Genomic DNA, 22,793 nt, shown 5'->3' on the forward strand with positions numbered 1-22,793 from the left:
CATGATGTTAAAGGGCTGGAGAAACTTCAAATAGGTTTCTTTGGCATCTAGAAGGCCAGGCAGAACCAGTGCTTAAGGACAGATGAATGAAACTGAAACTGTTGACAGGCAGGAGACTGGGAACGGCAGGTGACAGTGAAACGATCTTCTCAAAAGCAGATGGCAGAAGCGTGATCTTGAAGTTTTTTAAAAAAAAGAGAAGTTAAAAAAAATAAAGCTCAGCAGTAGGTGAAAATTTTCATAAAATACGATAGTGTTCCTAAATGGTTTTCACTGAGATGCTATTTCCGAGCATGACAGCAGGATGCAAAATAGGGTAGTGAGGAAAATGGTTACCCATTCATCTCATAAACAATATGGAAAAATCCAAAATAAATTTAGATTTAAACTACCTTCCAATTAAATGTTAACCATCACTTAATTTTTTTCTCTGCATCAGCAGACCAAACTTTGGATCAAATGAAATAATAATCTGATTTTTTCCTCATTAACTACAGAAAATAGTCACCTGAAATGTTACTCAAGTAGGCAAAGTAAGTTAATACTTCATTAAACAAAACCTCAAGGTTACCAGATGCACCATTCATGTCAGCCTCACTGCACTCCTGACACACAAGGCCCACCCACGCCAGGACCCAAGACTTCCCTACACGTACACAGCCAGTGGCCCCACACACTCAAACATCAAAAGGATCAAAGCTCTCTTACAGAGATTAAATATGGGGCTACATTGTATTTGAAATGTATTGGTAAAATCTGGGCATGCATATAAAAATGGAGGTAAAGTCCAACGTACAAAAGTAAAGTCTGATGCTGTAAAGAACAATATAGTATAAGAACTTGGAATGTTAGGTTGATGAATCAAGGTAAATTGGCAGTGGTCAAACAGGAGATGGCAACAGTGAACAGTGACATTTTAGGAATCAGTGAACTAAAATCCAACGGAACGGGCAAATTTAATTCAGATGACCATTATATTTACTACTGTGGGCAGCAATCCCTTAGAAGGAATGGAGTAGTCATCATAGTCAACAAAAGAGTCCAAAATGCAGTACTTCGGTGAAATCTCAAAACAAAAGAATAATCTCTGTTAGTTTCCAAGGCAAACCATTCAATATCACAGTAATCCAAGTCTATGCTCCAACCAGTAATGCTGCAAAAGCTGAAGTTGAATGGTTCTATAAAGACCTACAAGAACTTCTAGAAGTAACACATTAAAAAGATGTCCTTTTCATTATAGCGGACTGGCATGCAAAAGTGGGAAGTCAAGAAACACCTGGAGTAACAGGCAAATTTGGCCTTGGAATACAAAATGAAGCAGTCAAAGACTAACAGAGTTTTGCCAAAAGAACTCACTGGTCATAGCAAACACCCTCTTCCAGCAACACGAGAGACAGCTCTACACATGGACATCACCAGATGGTCAATACTGAAATCAGATTGATTATATTCTTTGCAGTCAAAGAGAGAAGCTTTATACAGTCAGCAAAAACAAGACCAGGAGTTGACTGGCTCAGATCATGAACTCTTTACTGCAAAATTCGGACTTAAATTGAAAAAAGTAGGGAAAACCACTAGACCATTCAGGTATGACCTAATTAAATCCCTTATGATTATACAGTGGAAGTGACAAATAGATTCAAGGAATTAGATCTGATATACAGAGTACCTGAAGAACTATGGACAGAGGTTCATGATATTGTACAGGAGCCAGGGATCAAGACCATCCCCAAGAAAAAGAAATGCAAAAAGGCAAAATGGTTGTCTGAGGAGGCCTTACAAATAGCTGAGAAAAGAGGAGAAGTGAAAGGCAAAGGAGAAAAGGAAAGATATACCCATGCGAATACAGAGTTCCAAAGAACAGCAAGGAGAGATAAGAAAGCCTTCCTCAGTGATCAGTGCAAAGAAACAGAGGAAAACAATAGAATAGGAAAGACTAGAGATCACTTCAAGAAAATCAGATATACCAAAGGAATATTTCATGCAAAGATGGGCATAAAAATGGACAGAAATGGTATGGACCTAACAGAAGCAGAAGATATTAAGAGGTGGCAAGAATACACAGAAGAACTATTAAAAAAAGATCTTCACGACCCAGATAACCACGATGGTGTGAACACTCACCTAGAACCAAACATCCTGGAGTCCAAAGTCAACTGGGCCTTAGGAAGGATCACTACTAATAAAGTTTGTGGAGGTGATGGAACTCCAGTTGAGCTACTTCAAATCCTCAAAGATAATGCTGTTAAAGTGTTGCACTCAATATGCCAGCAAATTTGGAAAACTCAGCAATGGCCACAGACTGGAAAAAGTCAGTTTTCATTCCAATGCCAAAGAAAAGCAATGCCAAAGAATGCTCAAACTACCACACAATTGCACTCATCTCACATGCTAGCAAATTAATGCTCAAAATTCTCTAAACCAGGCTTCAACAGTACGTAAATTATGAACTTCCAGAAATTCAAGCTGGATTTAGAAAAGACAGGGGAACCATAGATCAAATTGCCAACGTCCATTGACTCATCAAGAAGCAAGAGAGTTCCAGAAAAATATCTACTTCTGCTTTATTGACTGTGTCAAAGCCTTTGACTGTGTGGATCACAACAAACTGTGGAAAATTCTTCAAGAGATGGGAATACCAGACCACCTGACCTGCCGCTTGAGAAACCTGTATGTGGGTCAAGAGGCAGCAATTAGAAATGGACATGGAACAACAGACTGGTTCCAAATTGGGAAAGGAGTACGTCAAGGCTGTATATTGTCACCCTGCTTATTTAACCTATATGCAGAGTACATTATGAGAAACGCTGGGCTGGATGAAGCACAAGCTCGAATCAAGATTGCCAGGAGAAGTATCAACAACCTTGGATACTCAGATGACACCACTCTTAGGTCAGAAAGCAAAGAAGAATTAAAGAGCCTCTTGATGAATGTAAAGAGGAGAGTGAAAATGTTGGCTTAGATGTCAACATTCAGAAAACTAAGATCATGGCACCTGGTCCCATATCACTTCATGGCAAATAGGTGGGGAAACAATGGAAACAGTGGCTGACTTTATTTTGGGGGCTCCAAAATCACTGCAGATGGTGACTGCAGCCATGAAATTAAAAAACACTTGCTCCTTGGAAGAAAAGCTATGACAAACCTAGACAGCATAATAAAAAGCAGAAACATTACTTTGCCAACAAAGTAGCCTAGTCAAAGTTTTGGTTTTTCCAGTAGTCATGTATGGATGTGAGAGTTGGACTATAAAGAAAGCTGAGCACCAAAGAATTGATGCTTTCGGACTGTGGTGTTGGAGAAGACTCTTGAGAGTCCCTTGGACTGCAAGGAGATCCAACCAGTCAATCCTAAAGGAAATGAGTCCTGAATATTCATTGGAAGGATTGATGCTGATGTTGAAACTCCAATACTTTGGCCACCTGATGTGAAGAACTGACTCATAGGAAAAGACCCTGATGCTGGGGAAGATTGAAGGCAGGAGATGCTTGGATGGCATCATTGACTCAATGGACACAAGTTTGAGTAAGCTCTGGGAGTTGGTGATGGACAGGGAAGCCTGGTGTGCTGCAGTCCATGGGATCACAAAGGGTCAGACATGACTGAGAGACAACTGATATAAAAATGGTCAACTGTGACCTCAAAGCCCCTGAAATAATTTTTTTACAGTGTCTTAGGATTGATTTCTGATAAAATTCTAGTACTCAAATATAAAAGTTATTTGGGGAACTACAATTTATTCTATTTCATTCAAAACAATGACCTGAAGTTATGTTCCTTATATATTTATTAGAATACAAAGTATAAAATTAAGATAAAGTCAGTTTTTATATAAAGCCAAATTACTGATATATTTTTCTTGTTAGATGAGACTGTGCTGGAGTCATGGTAAAGTTAAGAATAGTTTTGGGCTTTAACTCAATTTCGTGAGCTATTGTTCTCTTTCCATTAACCAAAAGATACACTTATTCTAGAATATTAAAATTAAAACAGTTTTTAGGCAAATCAGTGGATCCCAAACCACCAGATCGTTTCTTTAAGGCTACTTGGTTACGTATATCAAACACCTAAATATATTCATACTATTTGACTCAGTAATCCTCCTAGTGAAATATTTCTCAAGGAAAATATGCATAATAATTTACACACAAGGATATTCATCAAAACACCATTTAGTGTATCAGAACAACTAGCTAAACATATAATAGGATAATATTAATTATACACTGGCAACCCACTCTAGTACTCTTGCCTGGAGAATCCCATGGCCGGAGGACCCTGGTAGGCTATAGTCCATGGGGTCGCTAAAAGTCGGACATGACTGAGTGACTTCACTTTCACTTTCATGCAAGAAAATAGCATATAGTTCTTAAAGTGTCTGTAAAATATGTTCAGTAGGGTGGAAGTGTCTGTAACATAAAGTTACATGCAAAAGAATAATAAAAATGTATCCATACAGTATGTAAAATACACATCTATATTACATGTGCATGAAAAAAAAGAAAAAAATACATCCATATGTATTTTTCTATCTGTTCTAAATTTTCATAGTGGGCAATTTTTTTTTAATTTTGGTAAACAATGGACACTATTTTGTGAAGGCAGAAAAGGTGCAGTGAGTACCTAAATTCTCAACAGGCAGGCACACTGCCGTCCCCAGCCTTCTTTTCACAATATAAAGTCAGAGAACATTCCTGCACCCAATGTTAAGAACATGGCACACTAACACAAAGTCACATGTTATATAGAAAACTCCCTGGGTGTTGTGATCATTTACAAAGTTCACAGCTGGATAAAGGAGAATTTCTGCCTTCCTTCTCACTTAAAGATTCTCCTTCCTACTTGCCTCCTGTCACACCTAAAAAGAACATTCATCAAAGTATCTGCTAAGGCCTGCAGCTCTGCTAACACCTTGGGTTTCAGCACTTGTTCTGATCAGGCTGTAAAACTTCTTAGTGACTCTGTACCATAGGTGGCTGCCCCCAGGAGGATGATGGGCTCCACTTGAGGGATGCAAACACTCCCAGTGGTTCCACTTTTTCAAAGGAAAATATAAGAAGTACAGAAATAAACAATTCAATTTTGGACAGTATAAACTGGCATGTATCTGCTTTTTAATTACATATGGCTACATGTCCCAGTATCTTGAGTATTTCAAGAGAAAAAAACAGCATCCAGTTTCTTGTCACACTTTTACCATTCAATCCCATCTGTAGCTCCCTTATGTCTTTTCCGTGCCATCTAGTCCTATTCACTCTCCTCCAAACTGCTTTTCAGAACACTCTCAGCGTCTCCTCTTTTCTCATCCCCACCTTCACCGTCACCGACCCCCATATCTGGCACAGGCTGACGAGTACTGTCTGACTCACTCCTGGACTCCAGGCAAGCACCCTCTCTTCCTGAGTTTCTGCACAATTTCACTGGCAATGACAGCTTGCCAGAGCTTCAAGTCTGAAATGACAAAGGCAACATGTGAACAGGCATGCTAAACTGCAGACACGTGGAAAAGCCCAAACTACTGTCATTTGGATCCGTGCTGCTGAGGGTTTCTTTGGTGGATGAGGGTAGTTGTACTCTTAAACCTGAAGTATTTAGAGTGAAGGCGACCACACAAGAATGTGCTCATCAGCACAGCGCAGGTGGACCAAAGTCATGAAAGACGATACAAGAGGAATTATTAAGTAATATCAATTATTTTGAGAATTAAAAAAGGAAACATTCACTGCATTGCCTCTCCCCAGTTAGTTCCATAGTTAACTTACAAATGCAAGATGCTTTGATAAGCCTGGAATTTTCAAAATCTATATATACAGCTAATTCTGGACTGGTTTTTCCAGTAGTCTTGTATGGATGTGAGAGTTGGACTATAAAGAAAGCTGAGCGCCGAAGAATTGATTTTGAACTGTGGTGTTAGAGAAGACTCCTGAGAGTCCCTTGGACTGCAAGGAGATCCAACCAGTCCATCCTAGAGGAAATCAGTCCTGAACATTCACTGGAAGGACTGATGCTGAAGCTGAAGCTCCAATACTTTGGCCACCTGATGTAAAGAACTGACTCACTGGAAAAGACCCTGATGCTGGGAAAGACTGAGGGCAGGAGGAGAAGGGGATGACAGAGGATGAGATGGTTGGATGCCATCACCGATTCCAGGCACATGAGTTTGAGTAAGCTCCAGCAGTTGGTGATGGACAGGGAGTCCTGGCGTACTGCAGCCCATGGCGTTGCAAAGAGCTGTGGGGTCGCAAGGAGCTGGACATGACTGAGCGACTGAACTGAACTGAATTCTGGACTAACCTGTTAGAGTAAGTGTCAATTAGATATAGCACTTCTCTCTGAAGCATCAAAAATATTGTTCTGTCATACATACAAAAATGGGTCCCTGACGCTTCCCTTTTCTACCATCGTAACAGGCTCAATAGGCAGTGTGCTAGAATTCTAGCACATTTCTCTTATATTTTAGGGTTTTGTCATGATTACTGTTCTCACCAGTTCCATTATAATGTAGACAGTCTCACAAATCTCTACAGAAGTGTGATCTAGAAGTACTCACACTTATCTCACACAGAATATAGTTCAGTAACATGTGAAACTGATGCATGAGTCCTTCCTCTGGATAACTGACAGTACCTATTAATACTGTAGCATGAGCAAATTCTGATTTTCTATTTGCACATTATTGCATAATCTTGGGCAAAGACTGGAATATCAGGAAATTGGATGGCAATTAGTAGGTGCTTGCTTTCCTGTCAACCTTTGTTTAACAAATTTCATTCCACTTTTCTCTGAATTAAGCTGGAGGAAATAAAGAGGATTGTCATTAATGGTTTAAAAAACAGAAAGATAAAAGGAGAGAAATTACTGAGCTCATTTGATGCTTGGAGTATAGAAAAATTTCACTCAAAATTCCAAAAAGATAAATGGAGAGAAAAATAGGAGGTAAGATCCCCATTTCTGACCTCATCAGGGAAGATACCATGCAGGTTGGCAGCCAAGAGACAAGGAAGAGTGTCAGCCTCCTTATTTGACCTTTCCTCCCTGATAGCTCAGCTGGTAGAGAGTCTGCCTGCAATGCGGGAGACCTGAGTTCGATCCCTGGGTTGGGAAGATCCCCTGGAGAAGGGAAAGGCTACCCGCTCCAGTATTCTGGCCTGGAGAATTCTATGGACTGTATAGTCTACAGGGGCGCAGAGAGTGGGACACAACTGAACGACTTTCACTCACTCACTCCCTCCCTAATCTCAGTAAACCAGCTGGTGCCCAGGACCTGCGCCCCCTGCTGGTCCTCAGAGCTGGTGCAACCCAAGGTGCAGTTACAGTTAGAACAGTGCCCCCCCCTTTCAATGCCTGACCTTTGCTAGTCCAAACTAACTGCCATACCCCTCATTCTGGGAGAGAAAGAGAAGAAAAACAAAAACTTCGAGGAACATCTATGTGTAGGGCTACCACTTAGATAAACTTTTTCAAAGTGCTAAGTTATAAAATCAGTTACTTACTATCTTTACTGTGCTATAACTTCTTCTAACCAGATACTTGGAGAAGGAAATGGTAACCCACTCCAATATTCTTGCCTGGAGAATCCCATGAACAGAGGAGCCTGGCAGGCCACAGGCCATGGGGTTGCGAGAGTCAGACACGCCTTAGAGACTAAACTACCTACCAACCAGATCCTACAATCCATTATCAGCAGGATTTCACCTATGGTAATCAAATATGAAGTAAACTTTGAAAATTACTATTTTTTTCGGTTATTGATTATATCCAAGTGTGAGTCACATTATACATTTTGATTTATATAATCTAAATAGGTAATTTCCTAGTTACATAATATTTGGCACGTCCACATTTTTACTCTTTCATAATAAAATTAAACAGTTTTACACTTTTCATTTTGCAATCTGTAGTTCAGGCAAGCCCAAGTCTTTGTCCCTATATCCACACAGGTTTTCTTGCTTGGATTTTATGTATAGATAATTTTGTTTGACGTGAGGCAAGAAATCAAGAGGCTTCCCTGGTGGCTCAGCGGTAAAGAATCTGCCTGCCAAAGCAGGAGATGCAGGTTCAATCCCTGGGTCAGGAAGATCCCCTGGAGAAGGGAACTGGAACCCACTCCAGTATTCTTGCCTGGAGAATTTCATGGACACAGGAGCCTGGCTGGCGACAGGTTCACAGGGTCACGAAGAGTTGGACATGAGTGAAGAAACTTATTTTACTTTACTTTAGCATTAAGTATTGAGTTTTCCATATTGAGTTTTTTTTCTTAGGTGACAATGGAAAGGTCATTCTTTGGATACAACTGAAGCATTTTAAGGGGCTTCCCAGGTGGCTCGGTAGTAAAAGAATCTGCCTGCCAAGCAGGAGACATGGGTTGAGCCCTGGGTAGGAAGATCCCCTGAGAAAGGGAATGGCTACCCACTCCAGTATGTCTTGCCTGGAAAATCCCACGGGCAGAGGATCCTGACAGTCAAAGAGGTCAGACAGGACCCAGCAGCTGAAGTAAAAGTGAAAGTCACTCAGTTGTGTCAGACTCATTGTGACCCCATGGACTATATAGTCCATGGAATTCTCTAGGCCAGAATACCAGAGCGAGTAGCCTTTCCCTTCTCCAGGGGATCTTCCCAACCTAGGGATCGAACCCAGGTCTCCTGCAGATGGATGCTTTACCAGCTGAACTACAAGGGAAGCCCCTCAGTAACTGGGCATGCATGCAAAAAACATCTTAACAGCCAGCTACAGTTTTCACTTATAAATAATTAACTATAAATTCAACCCGAATAGTGAACATAAGCACGTTTGAAACCCAAAAATCAAGGAGCCTGAGTGCGGACTATAAATCCTATTGTTTATGGACGACACGTCCCAGGCTCACAGTGCACAGCACAGATGACTTGAGGAAAATGGGCCACACTTTGACTGTATGGCTGCAAGCTGCCAAGTGACCACCACTTGGACACCCAGTTAAACCACGTGCAGTATCGAATGACAAGAAGCAGTGGTCTCTGTAAGGCAGATCAGAGTCTCACGTTGTCAACTGTTCACAGACTCAGAAATCAGGGCTAGAAGGCAACTTAGAGAATCTATTTTAACATACTTGCTTAAAAAAAATGATCAGCTTGAAACAATTGAGTCTAATGACTTAGCAAAGTTAAGAGAAACCCTTCTAGAATCTGGGAATTCTAACTAACTCTTTTCCACTGCCGAGGGCAATTTTGCAAATTAGACCCCCACAGCCTCTATAGGTAAAATAGCCAGGAGTATTGAGGAAATTACCTAGATAATTAAAATCCCAAAGAGTTCACAATAATAAAGTAAAATCTCAAGCTTTGAGACTAGTTTTTCAATCATAAACACAAGCTTTGGGGCAATAGAGTATAACGATAAAGCATGGCTTAGGAGAAAAGAATCTATAGATATATAATATTTCCAAAATAATTTTTTAAACCAGCTCCCCGTGATTCTAAATGCCAGAAACAAACAAGCAAACAAATGAAACCCATGACACTTACAATCAATGAACACTTTTGCATCTCCTTACCTTTCTGAATCTACTTTGGTTTCCACACCCATTACCACCAGCCAAGCCCAGATCCCCAGTGGGGCCTCCACAGACCTGCAAAGCAATACTGCCTTCTTTTATTCCTGTGGTTCTGGAACAGTCCAGAAGATGCATTTGCCTTCTGGGCTATTGCCACTGACTATTCATGAAAATGGACAAATTCTTCATAGAAGTATAGAGAATTAGTCATACAGGGAATTTTAAACATGTCTTACTCAAGGGGATGTTAAATATATCACCAGAACCTTTCAACCAAAGAAAATCTTACTTTTCATATAAATGAATAACATAAATTATATAATATATACAGTATACTATATAATTTCATTATATATAATATATACTACAGATTATAATAATAAATGTTTATGCAACATGATATATTCAAAGATACATGTCAACCATCCCTAGTCTGAGAATCACAGCCCTGCCTGTTCTTCCTGCCACAGCTCTAAGAAAGAATCTCTAGAATTCCAAGAAGGCACCTGTCAAGCCCATCAGCCTCAAGGAGACATATTTTGTTCTCAAAATTAACCTACTGTTGTTGGCCCAGAGTCTTTTTTGCAGATGGTAAAGAATCCGCCTGCAATGCAGGAGACCTGGGTTCGATCTCTGGGTCATGAAGATCCCCTGCAGGAGGGATAGGCTGTCCACTCCAGTATTCTTGCCTGGAGAATTCCATGGACAGAGTAGTCTGGTGGGCTACAGTCCACGGGGTCACAAAGAGTCGGACACAACTGGGTCACTAATATACTTGCTCAACACAACTACGTCTGTTTCTGTATCATTTACTCTTATAATACGAGAAAACAAGGAGGTTTGAAACAGATCTTCCTTCAGTATGACAGACAATATTATTATAGAAGAAAATCTGTTTTTTATCAATCTAATTGTAAGAGATGTTTAATGTTCATTTTCATAAAATATTACCCATTCTTATATGCACTTGTAGAATTTTTTAATCAAAATTGTATCTTCTCTGCAGTTTGGACAAGGTCACAAAAAGAGGCTTTATTAATGCAGTAATTTTCTCAGTTAACATTCCTGGGGACTGGCTGTATTAAAAATCATTCTAATTCCATGGGTTAGGCCCACATTTCCTAAACTATGTTCTACAGAAAACTTCATGAACTATTAATAAGGTCCACCATCCCCTCACAAAGAAAAAAATTCCTAAACATGTATTTTAAATACCAAACTCTTCACTCCTCTCATGAAGATTTACAAAATCATTGACATATTAAAGGGCTTGACAATTTCTGCAGTAAAGAAACCTGTTTTACGTCTCCAACATAATTTCCAATATTATTCGAGCAGAAACACTGATTATGGGGCACATATGCACATTCTATATAACAATGTTCTTTTTTAATTAATTATTTAATTGGAGGATAATTACTTAACAATATTGTGATGGTTTTTGCCATACATCAACATGAATCAGTCATGGGTACACATGTGTTCTCTTAAGCAACCATTATTTTAGCCCATACCACAAGGAATTACATTCTCATAGGGAATTTTGGTGCCCAGGGCCAAAACAAAGGAAAATTCAGACATGAAAACTCATTCAATAGCACAATCAGCTACATCCTCAAACAGAGGGTGAGAATTATCTGCAGAATGTTTAACAGCATAAAAAGGAATATAGCACAATCAATCCTGCTCTTCATATATTCAGTTATTCCCAACCTCTTTCAAATAAGCACACTGCTTTGGAAAGGCAAAAGATGGTATACAACAATGGTGAGAAATTCTGCAGGCATGAATTTGGGTCAGCTCCTGCAATCCCTCCAACACCACAGAAGGCTTCTTGGTCTACACCTTTGGAACCACTATTCTAGACCATAGGAATGGCACTGCTTTCCGTGATCTGGATGTCTTTTCTGCGACAAGTTCACAGGAATTCATATGTGTAAAGCTATGGTTAATTTCATGTGCTTGTGCACAGTTCTGTGCACACTCAGTTGTGTCCAAATCTTTGCAACCCCAAGCCCACCAGGCTCCTCTGTCCTTGGATTTTTCCAGACAAGAATACTTGAGTGGGTTGTCATTTCCTTCTCCAGGGGATCTTCCTGACCCAAGGATCGAACTAATGTGTCTTGAGTCCTCTGCATTGGCAGGCAGACTCTTTTTCTTTTTTAAATTTTTATTTTTACTTTATTTTGCTTTACAATACTGTATTGGTTTTGCCATACATTGACATGAATCCGCCACGGGTGTACATGAGTTCCCAATCCTGAACCCCCCTCCCACCTCCCACCCCATATCATCTCTCTGGACCATCCCCGTGCACCAGCTCCAAGCATCCTGTATCCTATATCGAACATAGACTGGCGATTCGTTTCCTACATGATAGTATACATGTTTCAATGCCATTCTCCCAAATCATCCCACCCTCTCCCTCTCCCTCAGAGTCCAAAAGTCCGTTCTATACGTCTGTGTCTCTTTTGCTGTCTCGCATACAGGGTTACCACTGCGCTACCTGGGAAGCCCTCTATGTGTTTGACAAACACCCAAATAAGGGAATCTCTCCAATAAAACAAACAGAAGATATAGTTTTACCACAAGAGTCATGTGTTACACAAATGCATTTAACAAGTATTCACCAAGCGTATTCTACATAACAGGCACTGTCCCTGGTGATTAGTCTTTCAAGCTGATATACAGACATCTCTCAGATGGATTTTTAGAGTCATCATGATTGGGAAAAAAAATTCAACAATATTACAATGAATTATTCAAATTGTTGTCTCTTTTAAAACAATTTTTGGTTTGCACAAAAATTCACAGATTCACAAAGATTCACAGATTCATATACACAAACAACTTGTAATGATGGGTGACCCAGAAAACTTGTTCCTTCTACTCATTAAAGTTAACAGTTGCAAAGTCTAATTCAAAAAAATTAAATTTTAAAAGAAGAGTGATGTGATATTGAACTAAATAGCTAACACTTTATACATATGTATCAAACACAATCAGAGTCATGTAGCTTTAAAACAGTAGATTTTGCTATCCTTTAAAGTCAACTCAAAATAAATCAAATGTATTTCATGTCATGAATCATAGCATGACTTAGTAAATATTTTAGATAAAAGGAATTCTTTCATTGTAGAACTTAAGTAAAATATGATGATGTAATCAATAGAATCCATACCCTCTCTCAGACTGATTGGAAAAGCACAAATTAGAACTTTTAAAGAGCTGTGACATTCTCATAACTTAATCTTACTCCTATTCAACTGAAATGTTAGTTCCACACATGCTAAGGTTTTTGTTAATTATATCAATGCTTCTGCAGAAAAATGCAAAAAGGGATACATGAGTTAACACTTACAAATGGCTTCTATTTCTCAATATAGTCTCCTGGTAACCACGGAATAAGAGAATTCTACATCTCCCAACACAGAGATTGGAGGCAAGGTCTCTATCGTGAGCCCTCTTGAATTGACAGGACTGAACAAATTGCCAAGAGATGAAACCTATTTCAGTCCTAGTCTCCCAAATTTTGCCGCTAGAGAGTCTTCTTAATGGCTGGCATAAATGGCCCAGAAGTAAACTGTGCTGAAAAGCCAGCAAACAAATGAAAACCACTGCAGCTACACTGCACTGCTGAACAGCCATCAGAAAGGCAATGCAGAGCTTAATGAACCTCTGTATTAAGAAGAACCACCAAAACTTCCCTATCATATAGGAAAGCTCAAGTCGCATATACTTCCAGTTAGACACAAAACTGAGTGTAACAAAGGTACCAGTGACCAATGTTTGAAATACCCCCATTAATCCTTACACAGGCTGTACATCACAGGGCCACCGCAATTAGTTCCCTCCTCTCCACACTGAGATCAGTGTAAAAGCTCTCCAGTGAAGGGGCTAAATGCTATAAAATACGTGACAGCTGAAGGTACTGTGCCTGCATGCTAAGCCTCTTCAGTTGTGTCTGACTCTTTGAGACCCATGGACTGCAGCCCACCAGGCTCCTCTGTCCACGGGATTTTTCAGGCAAGAACACTGCAGTGGGTTGCTATGCCCTCCTCCAGGGGCTCCTCCTGATCCAGGGAGCCAACCCACACCTCTTACATCTCCTGCACTGGCAGGTGGGCTCTTTACCACTAGTACTACCACTACACTGTATACAATTATGCAAATTCTGAGTAAATTAAGTCCCCTAAAATTAAAACTACGTTTATCACATTTAGCCTGTAAAAGGTTCTTCTTGGTCATAAGCCCAAATTCTGGGTTATAAAAATATTTCATTGGAAAGCCACCTACCTATTTATTCATGTACTTTTATATCTTTTCTTTCATTCATAGATTTTTCTTTCAACCAGTATCTAATAGACACTAGTATCTATTTATATAGCAACTATTTAGATTTTGGTTTTGCACTATGAAAGGGTGTTCTTAGACACACAGATCTGCCTCATGAGATTTACAGTCTCAAGGGGGAGAAAAAAGGGGAAGAAAGCCTCTAAATAAACAAGCACACCAGAATCATACTCACTTGATAGCGATCACTGGATAGTAATCATCACTTGATAGTGATAAAAGGAAAGACTAAGAGAGCACGGAGAAGTAAACTGGAAGATCCACTTTAGATGGCAATGATGGTCATGGGAAAAGGTTAAATCTTACAAGGCCCTAAGAAAGCATTTTTTAATTGCTCTGTAACATAACGAGGTAGAAAGAAACAGGATCAAGTCCCAGCTTTGTATCAATGGTACATCAGCGCTGTTCCTAAGGCTATTTTCTCACCTGAACAATGGAGATGAGAGTAATATCTACCTATTAGATATACTTCACTAAGCCGATCATCAGGTTTGATGATCAAATATGCAAAATATTTGAAACATTTCATCAACTGCAAAATGACATTAAGCTGTTGTTAGCTGTCATCTCCCTAAGTTATACCTCAATATGCATCACAAGAAAATTTTACAGATTCCCAATGGTCAATAGGCTTGATTTATTTCAACCAAATGTTCAGTAGGCTTCAAGCATGATGAGAGTATATATGATATGATACTTCAGGAGATAGTGAAGGACAGAGAACCCGGCGTGCTGCAGTCCATGAGATCAAAAAGAGTCAGTCACGACTCAGCAACTAAACAAGAGTGTTATGACACAGAACCCACAGGAGAAAGAAAGATTCTGCTACCAATGGAAGGAAAGAAGAGCTCTTACAGATGACAGTATTTACAAAATCAGATGTTTGAATTCATATTGCTTCATTGGCAAAAATTATAAAGTTTTTAATATATAAATAAGCAGATTTGTGCCATTAATTCAAACCAAGTACTTACTTCTATGTGCAACACAACATAGGATCTACTGAGCCTGGCAAAGGCTCCAGGAAGAGGCTGCTCAGGACAAGGCAATGTGTGGAAGATTCCTTTTCTAAGAGCTGTAGCAACATAAGCTTTGCAGCCTCCCTGAGGGGAAAGACAAAAAGCACCCTCTTTTTGCCTCCCATATCATTCTTTCTAATGTTAAACAAAAACCTCCTTTCATAAAGAGCATATTATATAAGTGCTATTCTCATCCATCTCTTAAGTTTATTATATGCTTCCTTGTCAGTGCCCCAGCATTGATGTTTAATCATAACTTAGGCACGAAACATACTTCCAGGGAGTAGTAATGTCCTCAGTAAACAGTCTTACCTCCTAAATGCAGCAACCTGGAACCAAATGCCAACATGCTCACTGGACCTTACCCCTGGAGTGCCTTTCCTGTAAGTGGTTTTTCAAACCCAGTTGGGTCAGAGACACACTTCTTCCTTTCTGCTGAGTCATCCCTCAGCTTAAGTGGTAACAAGAGCATTAGCACATTTCCAACATTTAAAATGCTAGTAACAATTCAAATGCGATTAACAATTCATATGCTGACTCTGAACTAAGCCAGAGCCTCTCTAGAAGAAATCAGAAAAGGACAGTTTTCTAATATGTGTGTGTTGGGCTGTGATTGTGTGGGTATCTTTACCGCAATTTTCTATGTAGAGCTAAGCCCTTTGTGCTATCACCCAGGTATTTTTGTGCCACGGGCATCTGAGAAGCCAGAGACTGAATTACTGAGTATTAAGGGACTTGCCTAAGGCTAGATGTTCCCATAAATTTAGAAACAGAACCTGAAACTCCCAATCCCATTAGGCTCTTTGCAGCACAACAGCTGAACTCCTGGGACTCAGCTCCTCCGCCTGAGGACCTGGCCAGGTGCTGGACACTCGGTGCGCCGCGGATGGAGCAACTCTAGACTCCAGCGCAGGGAGGAGAGTTGATTAACATAAATTTGATCAAAACTGCCTAGAAGCTGAATTCTCCAGCTAATCCCAGCTCACTCAAACCACGGTGACCTTCTTCTTTTCCCACTCTTCTGAAAACAGGAAAGACAAAGTGAGAGCAAATGCTTCTGTGTTGTGCACGAAAGTCAGCTGCACCTATTTTACAGTGAGGCAGCACCAAAGCTGCTTGCTGGGACGTTCCAAAACCATGCTCTTATGTACCATATTCATTTTACACTGAGACACCAAAAAATACGTTGATTCTGAAGAGTAAAATGCAATCAATGAGGAAGGAATACGCTACAACAAGCATAAGGGACAAATATACCTCTCATAATAACTGAACACAGCAGATATGTCTCCTAAAAGGAACTCACAACTAAAAAAAGATAACAGTTTATTATTTATATGCATGAAATCAGAAAAAACAATTCTATAGTTACATTTTCATGAACTATATAGTCCGTGGGGTTGTAAAGAGTCGGACACAACTAGTCAACTTTCACTTCAATTTTAACAGATGAATTAAGTGCATAAAATACTAAAGTACAAGTTAAATCATAGAACATTAGCCTTTTTATTACTAGAGTTTGAATCTAGTTTTATATCCTTAATATTTGTGGATTAGTAGCTAAGTCATGTCTGATTCTTTTTTGACTCCATGGACACACCAGGCTCTTCTGTCCGTGGGATTTCCTAGGCAAGAATACTGAAGTGGGTTGCTATTTCCTTCTCAGGGGGATCTTCCCAACCCAGGGATGGAACCCACATCTCCCGCCTTAGCAGGCGAATTCTTAACCACTGAGCCACCAAGGCAGCCCCAAATCCTAATACTTTAATTAAGTAGAAATTGAGAATGTATAGTTTCTTTCTGAATTAACAAATCAAACAATGGCTTATTCTAGTAATTCAAATTCAAAAAGAACTCATATGACTACTTTAAAATACTGTTCTTGTTATCTGATTTTTAAAGAGTTCCAGAACTACTTCAGCCTCTTTCAGTAAAAAAAGTATATTTTAAAATTAAACTTTTCTAGTTTTATATTTTAATATTCCCTTACATTTCCTGTATTTTCAATAATTGTGTCCACTTATCCCTCCACCTATCTATTCAACAGCTTTACTTCACACTTGGACCAGGGCTAAAATTTTAACACCAGAATTATAACACATGCATATAAAAATTTTCAGTACAGAATACTTTCATATGCACAATCTCACCTAAAGAAATATGTAAACCAAATCTCAACAATTAGTTAACCATGCTTAGTTTTAAAAGATTATCTGAACATTTAAAACAAGAGCTAAGAGAACAAGGGAAGTTACGTAAAAGAAAATGGTTTTTTGTTTGACTGCTGTCAAGTAAGCTAATTAAAAAAAGAAGTGGAAAATTAGGAGTTTGGGATTAACACACATACTACTATATATAAAAGAGGTAAACAATAAGGATCTATTATATAGCACATGCAACTAAATTCAATATCTTGTAATAACCTACAATGGAAAAGAATCTGAAAAAGAATATATATGTGTATATATATGTGTATGTTTATAACTGAGTCACTTTGCTGTACACTAGAAACTAACAAGATTGCAAATTAACGATATGTCAATTTTAAATAAAGTACACAAAAAGAAAACTTAGAAGCTTAGGAAAAATGAAAATACAAAATATCTCCATTATCACTGAAACATGTTATAGCAAAATAATGTTAAATATTAAAATACTAAAATCCATTTTGATTGTTAATATAAAACCAAAATGCATAACGATATACACATGTATATGTACAATGTATCTATTTATTTAATTTTTTGAGGTCAGAGGCATTCTTTGGAGGCATTACCTATATGACCATCAGTAGATACTGTTTTGCAACTGTTTAAAGAGAAAAGTAACTATTTGCTTCATGTTCACCCTCAAAGTGTCCACTAACAAGAGCACATCTGTCCTACCTTGAGATATACACCCTTTTCATATCCTTATTTCAGATATTAATGGATCTTTATTTCACTAAATATGTTTTCAAAAGCATATCTATGAAAATTTGAGAACAGTTTCAAAGAACCTTCCATGATCATTTACCCTGAATTTTCTTGCTAACTTCGCTCTTCTCACTCCATCTAAATTAACATCTTTGTCACAATATTCATTTTAAACCACAACTTAAATCATGTCAATCATCTGCTTAATAATCTTTACAGGCTCCTTAATTCTTGAAAATTAATTAGCATCTGAAATCTTTGGCAAGGCAGAGAAGGGCCTAGGTGAACGGGTTTGTCCTACTTTTCCAGTTTCATCTTTTGAGTCTCTCCACATTTCCAGTCCTGCTGATCTATCCATCCATAGCTTTGCCAATTTCTTCTCTAACCCAAAACATCCTCTTCTGTCTATGCCAGTCACAGTTCTATTCCCCCTACTCACCCACCCAACTTAAGTATCACTTCATAACTTCTTGCAGAAGGCTTTCCCTGTCAGAAGTCCTCTTAGTCTCTCCCCTTCCTCTTTCTGCCTCCTTCCCTCTGCCTTTCCTTCCCTCTCTCTCTTAGGGCATGCCCCTTTCTTTTTCGTAACCTAACAACACTTAAGTTTTGCGTAACTAGTAAGGCAATTAATTAAGGAAGTTCACAAATATAATGCATTGCTTTTAAGCAACGTGATTAAAAATATGGGTTTAATCTTATGACCACATACCCAGTTTTTTCCCTATAAAATGTCAGCTCCAAAATGATACTTAATATTGCTATATATTTGGAAGTTCCTTCAGTTAAAAATAAGTCAAATATAGCAGCTATGACTATGAGCTATGATCCTGATCATGAGTTATAGGAAATCAGGTTTTTCTAGTGGATGTTGTTACCAATCCACTTGTGGAAGATATTTCAGATGCCAGTTAGTCCATCTGTCCAACGGCCTTCAATTTCCAAGTTCATCAATTCCCAATTTTTCTTAACCATAAACTTATACAGAGAGAACCACAAAAATTAACATCATAAAAATGCAAAACAAAGGTATACAAGAATGCTATGGTACATTATGCATAATTACTGGCTTTGGTATAGGCACTTAAAGATTATTCAATATAATGGCTAGTATCCTCAATTTGTCTTCCTAGTGTTGGGTTCAGAGAAAACTGGGACATTTCAGTTCATAGCGCATGAAGTTTTTAAAGGTGCTAAATATCAGCATGATGTCTAAACAACTGGATAGCTAAGTTTAAAAATTCATTCACAGGAAATGTGTAACGATTTGCAACGAGACATTCTCTATTCCCTGGCTGTTTAAACACTGTACAGAGTTCTTAAAGCATCACATCAGTATGTTTTCTTCATTATTTGACAACCAATATAATAATTTTTGACATAAAAATCCACTGAATAGTCTATTAACTTCTATACAAAACTTTCTTCTCTATAGAACATGAAGTTCCCAGTTAAGGAAATCACAGATTACAGAGTATATCTTGAATATATTAACTTGTTTCCTTAAGGTCATAAGACATACTTTTGACAGAATGATTTTTCAAAAATTTGAAAAAGTAAAATAAATGTGATGTTTTTAGTGTAATATATGTAAAGTCTGTTTCATCCTGTTTTTATTAACAACTTATTTATTTATCTATTTATTATTCATACTTGAATATAAATGTCCTTAGTGATATACATTGAAAGAAAAGTACTTTTTAAATCACACATCATAATTTTAAACCTTTAGGTTAAGAGTAAAAAATTAACCGTAGTTTCATGTAGTCAAAGATTTCTTCCTACAAAATCCATACTAGTGTATGCCTTTAAATATATCTTGCTAAACATCTATTTAAAATTATGATTTTAGTTTATTGGTAAACATCCACATTTCTATGTTATTAGAATGTTTCTCAAAAAACTGTCCATAAAACATCCGCTTGAAAAAAAAAATCTGAAGCACTAGTTTTAAATAGTGACCCCCAAGACTGCACTTCAGACCACTGAATCAGAATCACAGCCTGCGAGTAAGCATGTCCACCAGAGGAGAAATCCATGGAGTCTACCTCATGGCTCATTATATTCTTGGTGCTATATTTTAGAAAGAAAAGTTGCCAAATGATTTTTTCCAAAAAAATATTTTTTTTTTCCAAATTCTCATCCTCACAATTTCTAAAGTGTCACTCAGAAACTGAAACCTGCTTTCAAAAACCCCTGGTATTCCAGTTCAATCAAAAAATGAAAGGGGTCGTTTTTCTCCTTATTCCGTGTTGTCTTAACGGTTCCTGAGGAAGCCTGTGACACCCACTTCACACCTCTGGACAGACAGGGACCTCCACTTGCCACAGGTCAGAACACAGAATCTCCTCGCATTAACACAGCCCTAAGTGACACTTGCTTCTCTAGCTTTCCACTCTCCCTGCAGAGACGGCCCGCCAGACCCTCCAGCACCGTCAGCACCTCCGACAGAGCCCGGCGGATTGGGTCCGGGTTCCGTGTCGCGAGCCCGCCCTCGGAAAAGCCACTGGACTCTGAGGAAACGGACCCGAGACAGCGCAGGACACGCCGACCACGGCCCTCCGCGCTCTCCAGCGGCCAGCACCTCCTCCACCAGGAAGCAACCCTTGAGTCCCCCTCACCCAGGATACACGCTCCCGCGCAACTGCGCTCTCCTCCCCCGCCCCCCGGCGCCTGTTGCTAACGAGGCGAGACGACCCCGAGCCGCCCGGGCACCGGCGGGCCGACCGCGGGACCGGCCGGGAGCTCGCGGGCGGCGAGGGCGCCCGCTCCGGTGAGCCCGGACCCCTTCCCACCGCAGGAAGGCGCGCCCTCCGCGCGGCTCCGAGCCGACGACTGCCCAGTGCGCACAGGCGCGCGGGCAGGCGGAGGCCGGCGCGGCGAGGACCGCTCGGGTCACCCGCCCGGTCAGCTCGGCCCGGCAGCGAAGGCCTCCAGCCTGGTCCCGAGGCCGCCGGCGTGCCCACGCGGCGGGGCAGGGGCTTGCGCCCGGGGAAGGCAGGCACTCACCATGTTGACTTCGGAAACCATGTCTATGCTGGCGATGTCGATGTTCATCCCCACGCAGACCGGGGGACCTGCGGAAAGTGCACACGACACTGCCGTGAGCCAGGCTCGGGCACGGGCTGCGGCGGCCCCGGGGCCCGGGAGCCGCCGGGGAGGGGGCGCAGGCCGAGCCCTCCCCGGGCGGCAGCAGCTCGGCGGCAGCGGCCCCCGCCTCCCTCCTCCGCCCAGGCCCCCAGCGCGGGGGGTCGCGCAGCCCGTAGAGGCGGCGCACAGCCTACTTACCCCCGAAGTCCGGTCTCAGGCGAATGTCGTAGCCTTTCAGCAGCTTGTCCACCGTTTCCTTCACAAAGGACATGTTCCCAGGATCGTTCACGCTGCGGGAGGGGTGGGGGGGGGGAGAGAGAACCGGGTCAGGCGGCGGCTCGCCCGCCCGTGCCCGGCGCGCACACCCGCGCACCGTGCCAGCCGCCCGGCCCGCTTCCCGGCAAGCAAGCCACGACCCTACCTCTGCGCGCAGCACACCACCGCCACCAACACCGGGGCCGAGAAGATGCCGAAAAACCTTCCTCCCGCAAAGCCCCACATCCCTCCGCCGCGCCCCGGCACGGGGGAGGGGGCGCCCCGCCGCCGTCGCGACCCGCAGCCGGGGCTGCTCCTGCTGCCGCCGCCGCCGCCGCCGCCGCCGCGCTGGCCCCGAGCGGAGGAGGGCGCAGGGGGAGGGCTGGGGAGGCGCGCGCGCAGGGAGGAGCGCGGGCGCGGGCGCGCGGCGAGGGCCGGGGCGGGGCGCGCGGGCCGCCGCGCAGCGCGCCCCGCCGGGCCCGGGCTCCAGCTCCCGCGGGCCCCCGGCGCCCAGCGTCCCCGCCGCCTCGCTGGCTGCGGAGCGTGACCCGGGCCTCTGCCGGCCCCGCGCGCGGGCTGCAGCCGCGACCGCGCGGCGCCGGGCAGCGCCAGCGGTGGGCCGCGCCGCCAAGCTCCGCTGGGCCTCCAGCCACCCGCGAAGGAGGGGACGGTCGGCGACGGCGACGCGGGCAGCAACGGCGAAGGAGACGCTCTCCACTCCTCCCGAGACGTCCGCCCTCAGCCTGCTCCCCGGCCTGGCCCTTTGGCCTCGACCCCCGTCCGGCGGCGGTGCAGGCTGAGCCCGCGGCGGCTGCGGAACGCCTCTGCCCGCAGACCTGCGCTGCAGCGCGGGAGGCAGGACGCCGGGCCCGAGGGAAGCCCCCTGCCTCACCTGCGGGGCTCCGAGCCTCGCGTCCCCAGGGTCCAGGAGAGCCAGATGGGCAGCAGGATGGCCGGGAGCCCAGAGCACATGGCGCGGCGCCTCTGACCCGACACGGGTGGGATCCGCTCTCCCCCGCAGTCACTGAACATCTAACGGCGATACGGGGATCCCCGCCCCCGCCCCCACCCACGGGCTTTCCCGCCTGACCCATCCAGCCGCTTGCAAGGCGGCCGGATTAATTATTTATGCAATATAAAACCATTTTCTTAAATTGGTTCCTTCAACTATTTCTCTCACTCTCACCCCCTGAACATTCCATGTGAGCACTCCCTACCTACTCACATAAATACACTTAAATGAGTGTTAAAGAGAAGGCCAAATAAGCAGGCTTGCTTTATTATCAGAAGCTAGAGTCCGCATCAGACATGGAGACCCTGGACTATCATTCCGAGGAATGGAAAAATAAGATGCCTTTTCTGGTGCAGCCCGGAGCTGTCCGTGGTTCTTAATATCAGACTATGAACCTCGTGTTCTCCAAGACCAGATCAAACCCTCTGGTTCTCATTTTAATAGACCTCCAGCACCTTGGCCAAGAAACAGATAAACACCACGGTCCACCCTGCCCTGTGTATCACTGCTGTGTTCCTGAGTAATGTTTGCTCCCCCAGGCTCATAGATTGTAGATTTTTCTTGAAAAACTGTGTGCTTCAGACATCTAATATTGAGGAAGATGATTCCACATTCCTACT

The 22,793-nt window shown here is 42.0% G+C and overlaps 1 protein-coding gene across 1 annotated transcript in view; it reads right to left on the bottom strand.

Annotated features, from left to right (window-relative positions):
• GABRB3 (gamma-aminobutyric acid type A receptor subunit beta3) overlaps positions 1-22,133 on the bottom strand; it is a 281,743-nt gene extending 259,610 nt beyond the window's left edge. The window contains exons 1-3 of the mRNA XM_052659917.1: positions 22,054-22,133; positions 21,105-21,196; positions 20,826-20,893 (exon numbers count right to left, since the gene is read on the bottom strand). Of these exons, the coding sequence (XP_052515877.1) occupies positions 20,826-20,893; positions 21,105-21,196; positions 22,054-22,133 (240 nt within the window). The remainder of the gene's footprint in view (positions 1-20,825; positions 20,894-21,104; positions 21,197-22,053) is intronic.
• Between the last annotated feature and the right edge of the window lie 660 nt (positions 22,134-22,793).

This window comes from Budorcas taxicolor, chromosome 21 (genome assembly GCF_023091745.1).
Source record: "Budorcas taxicolor isolate Tak-1 chromosome 21, Takin1.1, whole genome shotgun sequence".
Taxonomy (NCBI): domain Eukaryota; kingdom Metazoa; phylum Chordata; class Mammalia; order Artiodactyla; family Bovidae; genus Budorcas; species Budorcas taxicolor.